The 15,771-nt window shown below is 46.9% G+C and overlaps 1 protein-coding gene across 1 annotated transcript; it reads right to left on the reverse strand.

Moving 5' to 3' along the window:
- Window positions 1-13,126: 13,126 nt before the first annotated feature.
- LOC148861357 (uncharacterized) lies at window positions 13,127-14,734 on the reverse strand. The gene has a single exon (XM_088985901.1). The coding sequence runs from the start codon at window positions 14,653-14,655 to the stop codon at window positions 13,429-13,431; it is 1,227 nt and encodes a 408-aa protein (XP_088842027.1). The 5' UTR covers window positions 14,656-14,734; the 3' UTR covers window positions 13,127-13,428.
- Window positions 14,735-15,771: the final 1,037 nt, after the last annotated feature.

The following is a 15,771-nucleotide window of genomic DNA, read 5'->3' on the forward strand; positions in this document are numbered from 1 at the left end:
CCATCCATGTAATAGTGGGAGGTTCGGTGGTAGCGGGGTGTACCTCGACAGCAGCCCGGACTTCAGTTCGCGAAGCGGCCCTCGAAGAACGGAACCCCCCAAAGAGACCAAAGACCGAAGAACCAATCTTTTTCACGGAGGACAACGCGCGAGGAGTCCACTACCCCCATGATGACGCGCTTGTCATTAAACTAAGGATCAGCGACTTCGAGGTCAGGCACGTACTCGTAGATTCGGGCAGCTCAGCGGACATCCTCTTCAAATCAGCATTTGACCAACTGCAGTTACGGAGGAGCGAGCTGAAGCCCGTGAACACTCCCCTGGTGGGTTTCAACGGAGAGGAAGTCAGGCCCCTCGGAAAAGTAACTATCCCTGTGGAAGTCGGCACATGGCCTTGTGCGGTCAGACTCAACCATGATTTCCTGGTAGTCGCGACCCCCTCCCCATACAATGCCATAATAGGGCAGCCGATCATGCATATCCTACGGGCAGCGGTCTCCACCTACTATTTGGCCATGAAGTTCCCTGCGGACTTCGGTATAGGGGTAGCACGGGGCGACCAGCTTGAGTCCCGCAAGTGCTACGTTGCCGCCCTGAAGGGAAAAACCAAGGCGGCCAACGACCTCGAACTGGAGCGGCCTGCACAGCAAGGTGAGGAACGAGCTTCGCCCACGGAGGAAACTGTCGCAATCCCGACTTCAGCTACGGACCCAGCTCGCACACTAAGCATCGGAGCTTCCATCGAAGATCCCCTACGAGCCGAACTGGTGAGTTTTTTACTTCAAAATTTAGATATTTTTGCCTGGTCCGCGGCCGACATGCCCGGCATTAGCCCCGGACTGATAACTCACAAACTTAATACTGACCCTGTAGTCAGACCCGTTAGACAGAAGAAACGCAACTTAGCCCCAGAACGCTGGAGAGTGGTCGACGAGGAGGTTGAGAAGCTCATCGCAGCAAACTTCATAAGGGAAGTCCATTACCCGAGCTGGGTGGCCAACCCAGTGTTTGGCAAGTGGCGCATGTGCGTTCGACTATACCAACTTGAACCGAGCTTGCCCAAAAGATTGCTTCCCCCTCCCCAGAATTGACCGCCTAGTGGACGCGACCTCGAGAAACAAGTTGCTAAGCTTCCTGGACGCCTACTCGGGCTACAACCAAGTTATGATGGACCCATCCGATGAGGAAAAAACCAGCTTCATAACCGAGTTTGGCCTGTATTGCTACAAAGTCATGCACTTCGGACTAAAAAATGCCGGAGCGACTTTCCAAAGACTTGTAAATAGGCTATTTCGGCCCCTGATTGGTACGAAGATAGAGTGTTATGTAGACGACATGGTCGTCAAGACTCAGTTTTCACAAGAATTAATACAAGACTTAGATTCTGTTTTCCAAATCTTGCGTCAGTTTAGCATGAAGTTGAACCCCAACAAGTGTGTCTTCGGTGTCACCTCGGGAAAGTTCCTAGGCTACATTGTCAATCGGCACGGTATTGAGGCCAACCCAGACAAAATAAAAGCCATTCTAGATATGAAACCACCTCAGAAAGTAAAAGAGGTTCAGAGGCTAAACGGCCGCATAGCCGCTTTAAGCCGCTTCTTGTCTAAGTCAGCAGACCGCTGCCTACCCTTCTTCAAGGCAATCAAAGGCAAAGGGTTCGAGTGGACCCTGGACTGCTAGTTCGCGTTCGACGAACTAAAAGGTTACCTCGCTAGTGTGCCAACCTTAGCCCGGCCCGAGGTGGGCGAAGTCTTAGAACTGTACCTCTCGGCGAGCGATGAGGCGGTCAGTTTGGTACTGATAAAAGAAACAGACCGGGTCCAGCGACCCATCTATTATGTTAGTAAAATTTTGCAGGGAGCAGAGGCAAGGTACCCGGAGATAGAAAAAACTAGCATACGCCCTAGTAATAGCAGCTCGGAAACTCCGCCCATACTTCCAGGCTCACACCGTCATCGTCCTAACTGACAAACCTCTTAGACAAGTTTTACTCAAACCCGAGGTCTCCGGTCGACTAACGAAATGGGCCATCGAACTCAGCGAGTATGACCTCCATTACAAACCGAGGACCGCTATCAAGGCCCAAGCTTTGGCAGATTTTATCGCCGAGTGCACTTTCAGCCACGAAGCCCTACAGGTCGAGCCCGAGGTCCCCAGTTCAGGCGAACCCGGAGCTCCTGAGCCCATAGAGTCCGAACCCCGTGAAGTAGCAGCCAGTGTGGCCTCTCTCCTGGTCAGGCGAAGCGCGAACTGGGATGAGGAGCCTTGGATCCTTCACATGGACGGTTCCCCGAACCGGCAAGGCAGCGGAGCTGGAATAGTCTTGTGCGGCCCGGGCGGCACAAAATTAGAATACGCACTACACTTTGAGTTCGCAACATCCAACAACGAGGTAGAGTACGAAGCACTGATCGCCGGGCTGGACCTAGCGCGAAAGGTAAAGGCAAAACACTTGGTCATCTGCAGCGATTCTCAGCTCGTGGTGAACCAAGTTACCGGCGAGTATGAAGCACGCGATCTCTCCATGATCGCATATTTGGCCAAAGTAAAAGAAGCCCTGCTCAACTTCCGGTCACACATCATCAAGCAAATCCCGAGGTCAAAAAACACTGAGGCCGACGCCCTGTTCCGGTTAGCCAGTACGAGTCACAACAATATGAGAACTGTGTACATAGAGGACTTACCTCGGCCTAGTATTCTCGGGGGGACAGAGGAGGTCGCTCCCGTATTAGAAGCAGAGCCGAGCTGGATCGATCCACTCGTGAGCTTCTTGATAGACGGAACCCTCCCTGCAGAACACAATGCGGCCAAGAGGGTGCAGCGCCAGGCGGCCAAATACGTCATAATAGACGAACGGTTATACCGACGGTCGTACACGCTCCCCTATTTGCGTTGCCTGCGACCTATCGAAGCCGAGTTCGTACTCCGCGACACTCATGAAGGCCTGTGCGGCGGACACTTGGGGGGCAGAGCACTCGCCCAAAAGGCACTTCGACAAGGATACTAATGGCCAACGATGAAGGCAGAAGCTGTCGAGCTCGTCAGAAAATGCAACAAGTGTCAGAAGCACGCTAACATCCACCATCAACCTGCCTCCGACCTCAAATACCTCGCCAGCCCATGGCCCTTTGCACAATGGGGCATCGACCTCCTAGGGCCATTCCCACCAGCAACAGGCGGAAGAAAATCCTTAGTTGTTGCAGTAGATTACTTTACAAAGTGGATAGAAACCGAACCTCTGGCAACTGTTACGGCTCGAAACATACAGAACTTCTTTTGGAAGAACATAGTATATCGGTTCGGGTTACCTCGGGTACTAATCTCCGACAACGGCAAACAGTTCGAGGATATCAAGTTCCAAGAGTGGTGCCAGAACATGGGGATTCGGCAAAATTTCACGTCAGTCGCACACCCGCAGGCAAACAGTCAGACGAAAGTAATGAACAGAGCCATCCTGCGCGGACTGAAAGCACGTCTGGATCGAGCTAAGGGATTGTGGGCCGAAGAGCTACCAAGTTTCTTATGGGCTCACCGAACTACCGAAAAAGCAGCCACAGGAGAAACCCCCTTCAACCTCACCTACAGCACTGAAGCAGTGATCCCGACCGAAATCGAAATACCAACGTTGCGATTTGAAACATACGACGATCGAACGAACGGAGACGAGCTACGTACCAACATTGACCTACTGGACGAGGTAAGGGACCTCGCGCACATCCGAACAGCGGCATACCAGCAACAGGTAGCTCGCTACTACAATAGCAGAGTTAAGAAATGAAGCTTCCAAGTCGGCGACCCAGTCCTTCGTAAGGTTATGGTGCCCGAACCCGGCATGGGCAAGCTTGGACCTAATTGGGAAGGGCCCTATAAAGTAAAAAGAGCGCTCGGAGGCACATACGAACTCGAAACTTTGGAAGGCAAACGAGTACCTCGAACGTGGAACATCATGAACTTAAGGCGATACTACCTATAAACCACCAAGCAAAGTGGACGAAATCAGGCCCTATGTGCCACAAGGCAAGCCAAGAGGAACTTCGGCGTAGACACAGAAGAGCACATTATCAGCTCAGCAAAAAATCAGTTTGCGGCATAAAAGACTACGGAAATTTAATAACCCGGCAAAGAAACAGTTCAGGGAAGATGAGCAAGGGGAAAAAGACACTCCATTGCAAGAAACAGTACATTGGCAAAAAAAAAAAAAAATTACATGCCCGGAGCCACTTCTTCGCCATCGAAAGGCACTTCAACAACACCCGAAGGCCCTGTCTCTCCTTCAGAGTTCGGCTCGCCATCGGCAGCATTGGCCATCTCCTGAGTTATACGCGAAATGGTTATGGCACTTACATCGAGGTCGAGGTACGTATTCTGGATCATCCACCGGCTCAACTTGAACCCCCTCCTGTAAGAGTCCACCATCAGATCATCAAAACGCGGAGAGGCAATGTAATCTTCAACTACCTTCTTCTTGGCATCTTCCATGGCATGTGTTATGGCGCGGCAAGCGACCTGATTCAAGGGAAGATCGGTCCACGCCGCGACCTCCTCAGGGAAAGTAGCGTCCCTACTCTTCTGAAGAGCGTAGTTCGGCGTCAACACGCTCCTAAACTCCCCTTGAGCTCCCGAGCCTGAGGCCCCAGCCCGCGTATGAGCAGACCCGGAGTGAGCAGGAGCACTTGAGTACGCAGGAGCGCCCGTATGAGTGGTCTCAGCATAAGGCGCACCGGCAGTTTTGTGCACCGGTGGAGTCACTTCGGGCTCCCTAGGCAGATCCTCCGGCATATGGTCTGGAACTTGGGGCTCCTCATCCAGGGGCAGCTCGGTACGAGTTCGCTTGGCAACCCGCTTCCTCCTCTTCATACCTTGAAACAAACGCCCCCCACAAGTTCTCTCTGCGTCCATCACACCTGCAGAAACGAGTTCATCAGAAAAAATGGAATAACAAAGCAAGCAAGAAACCGCATAGCTAGAAACCTACCCGAACTCAGGCCGGCTGCAATAAGCTTGGCCTCCATTAAGTAGTGGTGGCACTTTAAGCCTTGCCGTGCCCAATGCCGGAGACCCTTCACCGTCTCTTTATCGAGAGTTACGCCCAAGTCAGGAGCGGCCTCACCCCACCCGGTCTGAAAGGGCCATCCTTGTGCACTTCACACGCCGAAGTAGTCCCGCTTCCAAGCCGGGACCTTATTAGGAAGATCATGCAGAAGCTTAAAACCCTGGCGAGGAGAAAGGTAATACGCCCGTCTCCCCCCAGGAAGAGAACCCGCCTGTCTCTTGAGCATCAAGATAGAGGAGAATATCTCTAAGTCTAAGGGGAAGTTCTGCTCGCAAAAAAGGGAAACTGTCCCCACCAGGTTCCGAATAGAGTTCGGATGAAGCTGGCCAATGGTGACACCGAAGTGGTTTATGACTTCGACGAGAAGGGGATGGAAAGGAAGTCGCAACCCTACAGCGAGCTGCTCTCGAAAAATCACGATCTCGTCTGGACCGTGTTCCCAAGGAAAGCTACCCGAAGGAATAAAATATGTGTACCCCCCAGGAAGATTGTAAGACAGAAGTATGGATTAAAGCCCCTCAGGCGTCATGGTCGAAGGACCAAACCTGTCTAGCATCCGACCTTGGCGGGAGGTAGACGCCAAACTGCCCGAAGCAACTCGGCCTACTGGTTCATAGTCCTCAAGATCCACCTCAGGATCACTGAGGCAGTCTGGGGACACGACTCGGTTGGTGGAATCTACGTCGGCCCTACTCGAAGAATCGTCTGAGCTATCAAAGCTAGACATTGGGGAAAAGATGGATTCAGGAAAGTACTCACCGGAAAGTTTGAAGAACAAGCCAAAGAACCGTGAAGACTGTATAAGCAGCCTTGATGCGAGCTGGAAAAGACTTGGACGCGAGCTGAAAGGTTGGACGCGAACTCAGTAGACAAACCGCAGAAGTGACAAACCAACTGGGGTCCCCCACTATTTATAGCTACAGTAACCAAGAATCGGCCGCGCAGGCCGAAGACGATCCGACGGCCCACGTTCTTACCGACCGCACAACCCTTAAGGTCGAGACGTGATTGGCGCACGTCTTTTCGAAAAAAGTGAAACGTCAGCGCACGTCGTTTTGAAACCGACATCGCTTCGACACGCGTCTTTTCTAAAACTGACGTGCCACACGTCTCCCTGACAGTCGCCCGCGCACGTACAGCAGTGGCGCGCCTTTTTGAAACGACACGCTGTCACGTCCCAACGGCGCAAATTGGTTTGAAATTTAAAACGCACGCTGTCACAACCACCAGCGTTCTTGAGTAAGCACGTTTCCAGCCTTCTCGGAAACCGAAAGAACCCTAGCAAAAGCATCTCGTGCAGTGAAGGTTCGAAGGACGGGACAAATCCACCTTCTACCTCGTGAAAACTCCCCGCACCATGGCAAGACCCCCGGCGCAAGGAGTGAGGGGCAATTGATGAAGGAAGATTTGGCCCGACCTCTCTATTACGTGACACGTGGCAGAAACTACAGCTCGGAAAAACGGGCCAAGCCTAGGCGGGAACAAGGGGACACTAGCGGACTGCTCCCTACCGGGAGCCTGAATTGACCCACCTTGTAACGGCTCGGGATACACTTCGCCGAACTGACCTTGTAACAGCTCGGGATACACTCCGCCGAACTGACCCACCTTGTAACAGCTCGGGTTATACTTGCCAAACTAACCTTGTAACAACTCGGGATACACTTCGCCGAACTAACCCACCTTGTAACAGCTCAGGATACACTTCGTCGAACTGACCTACCCTACAGATACCTTCGAGCTCAAGACCGCCTTGCTCAGCACTTCGCATCACTTGGCACCAAAACCAAACAAGTCGTACCACGCCTGACACTAAGGAAGTTCGTGCCCAAGGGCGCTGCGCCTGACTGAGATCTGACGTTTGGCGGTAGCACCCTAAACGGCCACCTGCCACCGCCACTGACACCGCCATCTCCGGTTAGATGACGGTTAGGCAGTGACGGTTCTGTCTCAGCAGAAAGGATGACGGCTGAATTGACAAGTAGCTCTACCAACCTTACTTTCAATTCAGATAATGCCACATCAGTCCTCTCCGCAAGGTCCCCCCTACAAAGATGAGCTCTTTGTGGCTTCCGCGGAAGTTGGCGGCCAACTGACTACATAGGCACCCTTACTGGTCGAGCCTTCCAAGGCTCCCGTGTGAGCTGGCAACCTAAAGTTAGTGGTGTTGCCCCCGAAGGTCGAGCCCCTAGTAGCTTCTTGTAGGAGTAGGTGACCGGCATTACGAAGCTGATGCAGGCCAAGCCTACGGGCCACCTCACTACTTAAGACTCGGTTGCCTCTCCGGCACGGGCAAAAGTCAAAAAAGAGTAGACTACGAGTCACTCCCAAAAGCCTATGGGCCACATTACTGCTTTAAGACCCGGTCGCCTCTCCGGCACGGGCAAAAGTCAAAAAAGAGTAAACTACGAGTCGCTCCCAAAAGCCTACGGGCCACATTACTGCTCAAGACCCGGTCACCTCTCCAGTACGGGCAAAGTCAAAAAAGAATAGACTACTAGTCGCTCCCAAAGCCTACGGGCCATACTAGTAATTGGATCAGCACTTACTAGCTCATCGACTTACGGGCCAAAAGAAATCTACTCCCTTCGTTGAGTTACTATCAGCTCGGGAGTGGGGGTTTATTGATGAGGGCAGATTTGGCCCTCCAGTAAAATTGTGACACGTGGCACCTCGTGACAACTAGGAAAACACCCAGCCAACAAACTTACAAAGTTGGTTACCCACCCGGGCACCTGTCTGGCCGGCCTGGCGCGCCTGCGCGACTTGTGCGCAGCCTGACGTGCGCCTGCGCGGCGCGCGCTAGACCCGCACGAACTGCGCGAACTGTGCACGGCCTGCGCGACCTGGCCGACCTGGACCATCCTAGCGCATGATCCGGCCAAGGCGCCAGCTTGACGACCTGATCTAGACATTGACCCGCCGACTGACACAAGCGCCAGCTTGACGACCTGATCTAGGCACTGTCCCGCCGACTGACACAAGCGTCGACCTGACGACCTATCCTAAACACTGACCCGCCGACTGACGCAGACACCCCTCTGACAACCCGGCCCAGGCGCCGACCTGGTCGCCTGACACAAGCGCCAGCCTGACGACCTCGAGGAGTTCACCACCGTACCCCGGTTCTGACCGGATGCGACGAGTCTTACCGTTTGGAGGCTTTTCACCCACCTAACCCGCGAAGACTCTGGTATATAAAGACCTCACCCCCCAAAGGGGAAGGGGATGGAAAGGAAAGGGAAGTAACCCTGTTCTCTAGCTCTCTCATATTATCTTCAAAGCTCTCTACAATAAGAGTGCTAACTTAAGCATCGGAGAGCCCCCACCGAGAAAGTACCCCCGGGACCTCTGATTCAGTTCTCGCAGGTCCTTCAGCTCCCGCCGCCTACGAAGAGGAGGAAAATATGCAGTTCTCGGAAGTCCCTCAGCTCCCCCCACCTACAAGGAGGAAGAGATGGAGTTCTCGGAGGTCCCTCAACTCCCGCCACCTACAAGGAGGAGGAAAAGATGGAGTTCTCGGAGGTCCCTTAGCTCCCGCCACCTACAAAGAGGAGGAAAAGATGGAGTTCTCACAGGTCTTTCAGCTCCCGCCACCTACAAAGAGGAGGAAAAGATGAAGTTCTCGCAAGTCCCTCATCTCCCGCAGCCTACAAAGGAAAGAAGACCGCCTCATGCTGAGGGCAGTCGGATTGCGCCGCACCAGGGAGCTCCAACATTCTCTAAGGCATCGACCGCCTAGTAGGGAGTTCGCCACCAGGGAGTTCGCCCCCAGGCAGTTCGCCACCAAGGCAGTTCGCCCCCAAGCAGTTCACCACCAAGGCAGTTCGCCCCCAGGCAGTTCGCCACCAAGGCAGTTCTCCCCCAGGCAGTTCACCACCAAGGCAGTTCGCCACCAGGGAGTTCGCCACCAGGCAGTTCGCCCCCAGGCAGTTCGCCCCCAGGGAATTCGCCACCAGGGAGTTCACCACCAGACGGTTCGCCCCCAGGCAGTTCTCCACCAAGGCAGTTCGCCCCCAGGCAGTTCACCACCAAGGCAGTTCGCCACCAAGGCAGTTCGCCCCCAGGTAGTTCGCCACCAGGGAGTTCGCCACCAGGCAGTTCGCCACCAAGTAGCTCGTCACTAAGGTACGCCACCACCGGGTCGAATAACGAGGTACTTTGCCAAAAAATTTTACATCACAAGACATTGGTACATGGCCGAAAACGGTTACATCAATTATAATAGATTTCATAATATTCAAATTATTATTAATTTTATATTTTACAAAATTAATAACGAACTTATGTAATAATAGTATAAGTTATAATTTTATGGATTATTAAATTTAATAAATAATTAATATATTAAAAACTCAAGTAATGATATTATTAAAATAACTAAATAATATTCTAAATAACTAATTTTTAAATATTTTAGATGATCCCCCGGGGTTGTGAAGCCCCATGGGCTTTATGGGTTTTAAGCCTTCCTATACTTTGACCTTTAAAAAAATTTCCTGACATCTTTTAGATTATCAATTAATAAAATTAATTAACTTTTTATTGTCTACTGCATTGCATGGGCCCCCGCTATTTAGTATAATAGTATAAATTATAATTTTATGGATTACAAAATTTAATAAATAAATAATATTTTAAAGATTGATATTATTTAAATAACTAAATAATATTTTAAATATTATTTCAAAAAATAAATTAAATAACAAAATTATGTAATAACTTTAAAAATTATCAAAAACACCAAAATAATTATAATATATTTAATAATATTTGATAATAAGATTATAAATATAAATAAATTTAAAAATAACTAAATAATATTGTAAATAACTAATTTTTAAATATTTTAAATATAAAATAATAATAACTAAATAATATTTTAAACATTATTTAAAAAACAAAAAATAGATCAAATAATGAAATAATGTAATAACTTTAAAAAATTATCAAAAACAAAAAAATTATAATAGATTTAATAATATTTGATAATAAGAAAATAAAGTATAAATCATTTAAAAAAATAAATATTATTGAAATTGTGAAAATAGATTAAATAAATTATTGGAGATTAAACTATTGTTATTTGTTAGAGATTAGACTATTAATTTAGTTGAAATTATTAGTGTTCATTGACAGTTCAGTTTGGTTCAATTGTAGATTGTTTGGTCAACCAAATTGATCTAGTCAGGGTTGGAGAATTGGTCACTTGAAACTAACCAACCATTAGTGAAAACTGGTCAATTCGAGTTGTATTGTTTAATGTTTTAACAGCTGACATGCTTTTGCATCCAAGTCATGATTGCTAGTTCAACTATCCAGGTCAAACAGGTCAAACTATTCCATGTTAACATTTTATATATTTATATATGTGTGTGTGTATTATTTATGTTTGTGAATTCAAATTTTATTTATGTTTGTTAATATATGTATTATTTTATATTTTATTTATGTTTGTTAATTCAGTTTTTAATTTGTATTTACTAAAATATTTTTTATTTATTAAAATATCAAAAATTGTGATTTGATGCCAAAAAAGGTTTTTTCACAAAAATAGTGAGGCAACACCTATAGCCCCTTAGGACGCATAGATCTTGAAAAGTTACCTAAAATCATAAAAATTAAAAGTTCACCTCAATTGGACATAGAGTGCAAAGTTATGGCCTACAAAAGTTTGCACATACATTAAGTGTGCATCCTTTAACCCAGCGACCAGGTCGAACAGGTCAATGGTTGAAATGTTCGAGTTTGTGGTCTTTGACGAAGTCAACGGTTTTTTACCAAAGGGTGGTTCAATAGAACTAGACCCGGAATTAAGACTGGTTCAAACGATTTGAAAATTTACAATAATATTGTTAAAAATTAAACTTACAATATAAAATATTTAGACTAAGAAATATGGAAATTTCCCACTTTCCTATATTAAAAAAAGTATATAATTGATATATATATATATATAGTTGGTTCGGTTTACAAATAGTCAAATCGAAATTAACCTAACATGGTTAGGTTGGGAAATTGCTGAACCAAAAACGACTCGAAATACTAGAAAGTGACTAACTCAAGTCAAATTGGTTGGTTTGGTCAATTTCATAGGTTTGATAAACAACCCTAACTGGAATTAATTATTATTATTTTTTTATTACAAAAGTATTAAAAATAATATACAAAATATAATTAATTATTAATTATTTAAAAATTAAAATATAAAATAATTATCTACTTTTATGTATTTTTATTATTCAGCTTTTGCTTAAGAAAGTCTGTACATCGCAAAGTTCCTCACTAGTAAAAAAAATTAAGTATAACACTGAGGTTCTTGTAGATCCGGATTACTCTTTTAACACCATCACAACTTGGGCTGGTAGTTGAACTGATCATTTATACTCTGGTGTATACAGGGTTATGTATAGTACTGTAGCATTCAAGGTTGCAAGTCCAGTACCCGATGTGAAAATTCTAAACAGCTATGGGCCGGGGCCTCAGGCCAGACCCTTCTAAATTCTAACAAATACTGAAATACCCAACACATTCCTCCCAAAAGGCGTTGTTTCAAATTTTAATTGCTGAAAATGGACAGTAAAGCCAGTTAAAGTTGCACCATTCCCCAGGGTTCAAATATTCAATACTCCAAATGTTGCATTGCACTTGCACCGGAATGTGGTTTGTATCCGGGTTTACGACGCCTTGCTGCTCGGATCGATCATAGCTTGATGATTGATCATTGATCCAGTTGATAAGACTGGGGTTCGGTTTCAACTTTCTACGGCGAAGTCCAGCTTACCAGATACGAATCCGATTTGTTTATAAATAAAATTGAAAAAGAAGAAGAGAGTTAAACGAAAGGTTCTAAACCTGGAAAGAGATTTATCATTGCGTAGGTGGGGTGGGATTACGTTATCAAAGACAAAAACGAATATGTCAATATCCGTCAAAATCATCCATGCTATTGCAATGTCTTCAAAATTACGCTGCGTCCAGCTGTCCACATCCTACCAGTCCCCTGACCCCCTCCCCCATGAGTCCATGACATGACTCTTCACTTGGGAACAAATTAGCCCCCGCTGCCCTACCCCAGGATGGCAGGTCCTCCTTCCTCCGCCGCCCCCACCCCCAAGTCCCAAGTCCCAACTGCTATAATGGTCCCCATCCCACAGGCTCCATCCTGCACGTAATCACGAAGAAGAGAGAGAGAGAGAGAGCGCGAGAGAGAGAGAGAGCGAGAGCGAGAGCGCGAGCGCGAGCGCGAGAGAGAGAGCGAGAGCATACGGCATACAGGGCCCACCTTGTTCTTACCCCGTTCCCAACAATTAATCATAACATAAAAGATTATATGGTCCATGCACATAAACGACCAAAAAGGAAGCTCGTCGTCTTGATATTATGATCTGCTGTTTTATCTGGGCTCTCTCACAGTCTCACCCCATTATATTTATGGCCTTGCGGGTATTGGGTAACAGTAGGATAGAATCATCAGTTTGTCTAAAATCCAAAACACAGAAACTTCACATACATTGACAGTGTTAGTAGGCAAGATTAGCTTACCATACGATAAGCTTGGTGAGAAACTGGTAATTGATAATTGATAGACAGGTGTGCCCTTGGCTCCCTTGCCAGGCGTTTACTTAAAATAATGCTATAATCTTTATATTTACGATGAATTATCTCTAAGTCTACAAAAAGAAATTGCTCCTCCCACGTACACGTGGCTATAATTGCAACCAAACAAATTTTGTATTTTGTTCAAGGGAGGCAATCATGGACATATCAATGAACCCCACTTTGGATACCCATGTGAGATATGTTCCTTAATCCCAACTTATATATTATTATCAATAAAACCACCCACTCATTCACTCATTCAGAGCTGAAAACAAGAGAACTTTTACTTGATACGACGACAACTATTTATAATTAAATCCTGCAAAGCGAAGAGCCGCGAAGCTAAACAAATAGGCCTTCCATTCCGCACCGGCACCGCTCAGAGAGAGGGGGAGAGAGAGAGAGTAGAAAACAGAAAGAAATCCGCAGTCAGAACTCATTAAACATAAATATAAATAGCAACTCCAAACATAGGAGAAAATGGAATTCTACTATATATGTTTTCCCTTGAAGATACAATTCAAATGGTAACAGTGAACTATAGGAGAAATGAAATCTGTAGATTAATGGGCCTGCTTTTCAAGGAGATTGGGGATTTAAAAACTCCATAATTTCATCATTTTGCAGAAGCTAGTTCTTTCATGAACACTTCTCTTTTAAGAAAAGAGAAAACCCATCAAAATTATAGAGATAAATAGAATCCTTCAAACAAAAGGGGGTAAAAGAAAACTATACAGAATATCTCGACCTCGTCTTCTAACCCTGAAACAAGTTTACCTGGAAGAAACTGCATTCAGAGTCCTGGCAAATCCGTTCATAGCACCGTAGCTCTTGGAACTAAACCCTAGACACCCCAGCAGTCCCTGTCTGTACGGCAAGAACGTTTTCTTCCTCATCTCCTCCGCCTGAGCTCTATTTGCCGTATAATGCAGCTCATGAGCTGACGGGGGAATCCGACGCTTGCCGACGCCATTGGCTGGTTTACCCGCAGCAGTTTTCTTCGCGAAAACCTGTTGACTCCGCTTCGGCTTCTGTGACTCTGCCGTTGTAGGCGCCGCTGAAGATTTCTTCTCCTTCGAGGAAGAGAAAGGGAGAGATGTTGATGAAGACTTCTTCTCTTTAGCAGGAGAGAAGGAAATCGAAGACCAGAACTTCTCTTTACTGTTCCCTCTCCCTTCGCTTTTACTTCGGTAGAGGAAGTCCTTCAAAAAGACCCATCTCTTCGAGCTCCTTCCGGAAGAGGACGACCTGGACGAAGAAGCAGAAACGGAAGGCGTGGTTCCCGTCGATTGAGTTTCGGCCTGTTTATTCTCAGAATCCTCCAAGTCTAGAGGATGAAGCTCGCCGGCATGTCGTACTTCCTGATATTCTTCCTCTTCGTGCCACTGGAACGGTGTATTTCTCAAAGGAGACAGAGATCTAGCCCTCCTGTGCAGAGATCCACTGCGTAACCTCAGATCTCTCCCTCTCGTCAACGACTCCTCGCGTTTCTCGAACTCTGTTTCTCTCGAAACCTTACCTTCCTCATCCTCGTCTTCGACTTCAAGATCCAGCAGCGGAGCTAAGATCTGAGGCCTCTGCAAGTGAGAAGACAGCTTCATCGGCCGGATCTGGCCGTTCAAGAACAGCTCATCCGCAGATATCATGGATCCAGCGGCGGTAGAAGCGTTAGAAGGAAACCTCGCAGAGAATTCGAACTCAAAAGATCCAGAGACAGAAAGGTCCGTCGAGGCAGAGATGAAAGCAGAAGCAGAGGAAGAAGCAGGAGCAGAGGACAGAACAAAATGCATTGGACTCGCAGGCGCGCTGTAGAAGTAGCCATTGGGACCGCGTCCAGGACTTGATGGTGCACTAACGTAAGGAGTAGAGCAAGTACTGTCGATCTCTTCCGTGAAGCGCTGCGTTTGGTCAGCACCGGAGGTCTCTCCGTTGCTAGGGCTCCGAAGTTCTGTCTCCGAGCTCTGGTTGCTTTCGCCATTGTTGGCGTTCTCGAGCACCATTTCTTCTGGCGACAGTAGCAAGACACTCGGGAGAGGAACCGTCTACTTGTTTGACACGCAATAATTATACTGCAGAAAGCTACTAGTAGTAGTAAGTAGATCAGAAGGCGATTTTACTTTAAATGCCCTCCATTATATTCTTATATATCGTCAATGCCCTCCCTCCCATATCTTTCTACTCATTTTACAATTATACCCTTTTCCCTATTTATTAATTACGGATTTAATTATAATTTTTGTGTGGCCAGGTGGCAAATTTGTATAGTAGTCCCCACTCCCCAGTGCTGATGCCGAATTACGGATCTTCAACTATCAGCTTTCTTGATATCCTTGGGGAGGGCAACTTTGGAATTTTAAGAAATTCATGCATGGGAAGGATAAAAAGGGAAACATCGACAGAAGAGTAGGGATCGGGATGGGGAGGGGGCAGCACCTTCGGCGCTTGGTAGGGGTGATGTCACGTTCATACACTCACGATGTGGCACGTGCTTTGGGTTCGATTTTCGATGCGTTGCTCTCAATGCCTCCTCGTCTCCTCCCATCCTTGAATCTTTTTTATGGGCCCAGCCCAGTATGATGCTGACTTTTGGGCTCTCTGTACGAGGCCCGGCCACCCCCACTTACGCAGATAAATAATCCCTCTTAGCCTAATTATTATATCATTAAAACCTTATATTAGTATATCTTCCCGTACTCCAGGAAAAGCCTATTATACCCCGAATGAAAAGTAGATATTTCAGTGATGAGGACGACGGACAAATGAGAAATGATGATCACCTTGTTTTGGTTTCTCCGAGGAGGAGGAGGAATTACAGGTGGAAGCCGCTGCAATGCTGCTCAGGAAATCGACGGTTGCAGTTGCACGATGCCAACATAAGAGTTAGAGGCTTTAAGATAGAGAAAGGGTTATTCTCTCATCTCTGTGAGTTGAAGTCTTGAAGATTCCATCTCGCACGGCCTGATTTTCGTGACAAGGACTTTCTCTCACGCAGCTGGATCCTTCTTGGAGGTTAAAAAATGGGTAAATATACCCTTGTATTATGGGGTCATTAATAAATACCCCCTAAATTTATTAATAACTTTTACTTTGCAATAAATATCTCTCTTTTAGATTTT

The sequence above is a fragment of the Nelumbo lutea genome, chromosome 4 (assembly GCF_056320005.1).
Source record: "Nelumbo lutea isolate HS-2025 chromosome 4, American lotus-T2T, whole genome shotgun sequence".
Lineage (NCBI taxonomy): Eukaryota > Viridiplantae > Streptophyta > Magnoliopsida > Proteales > Nelumbonaceae > Nelumbo > Nelumbo lutea.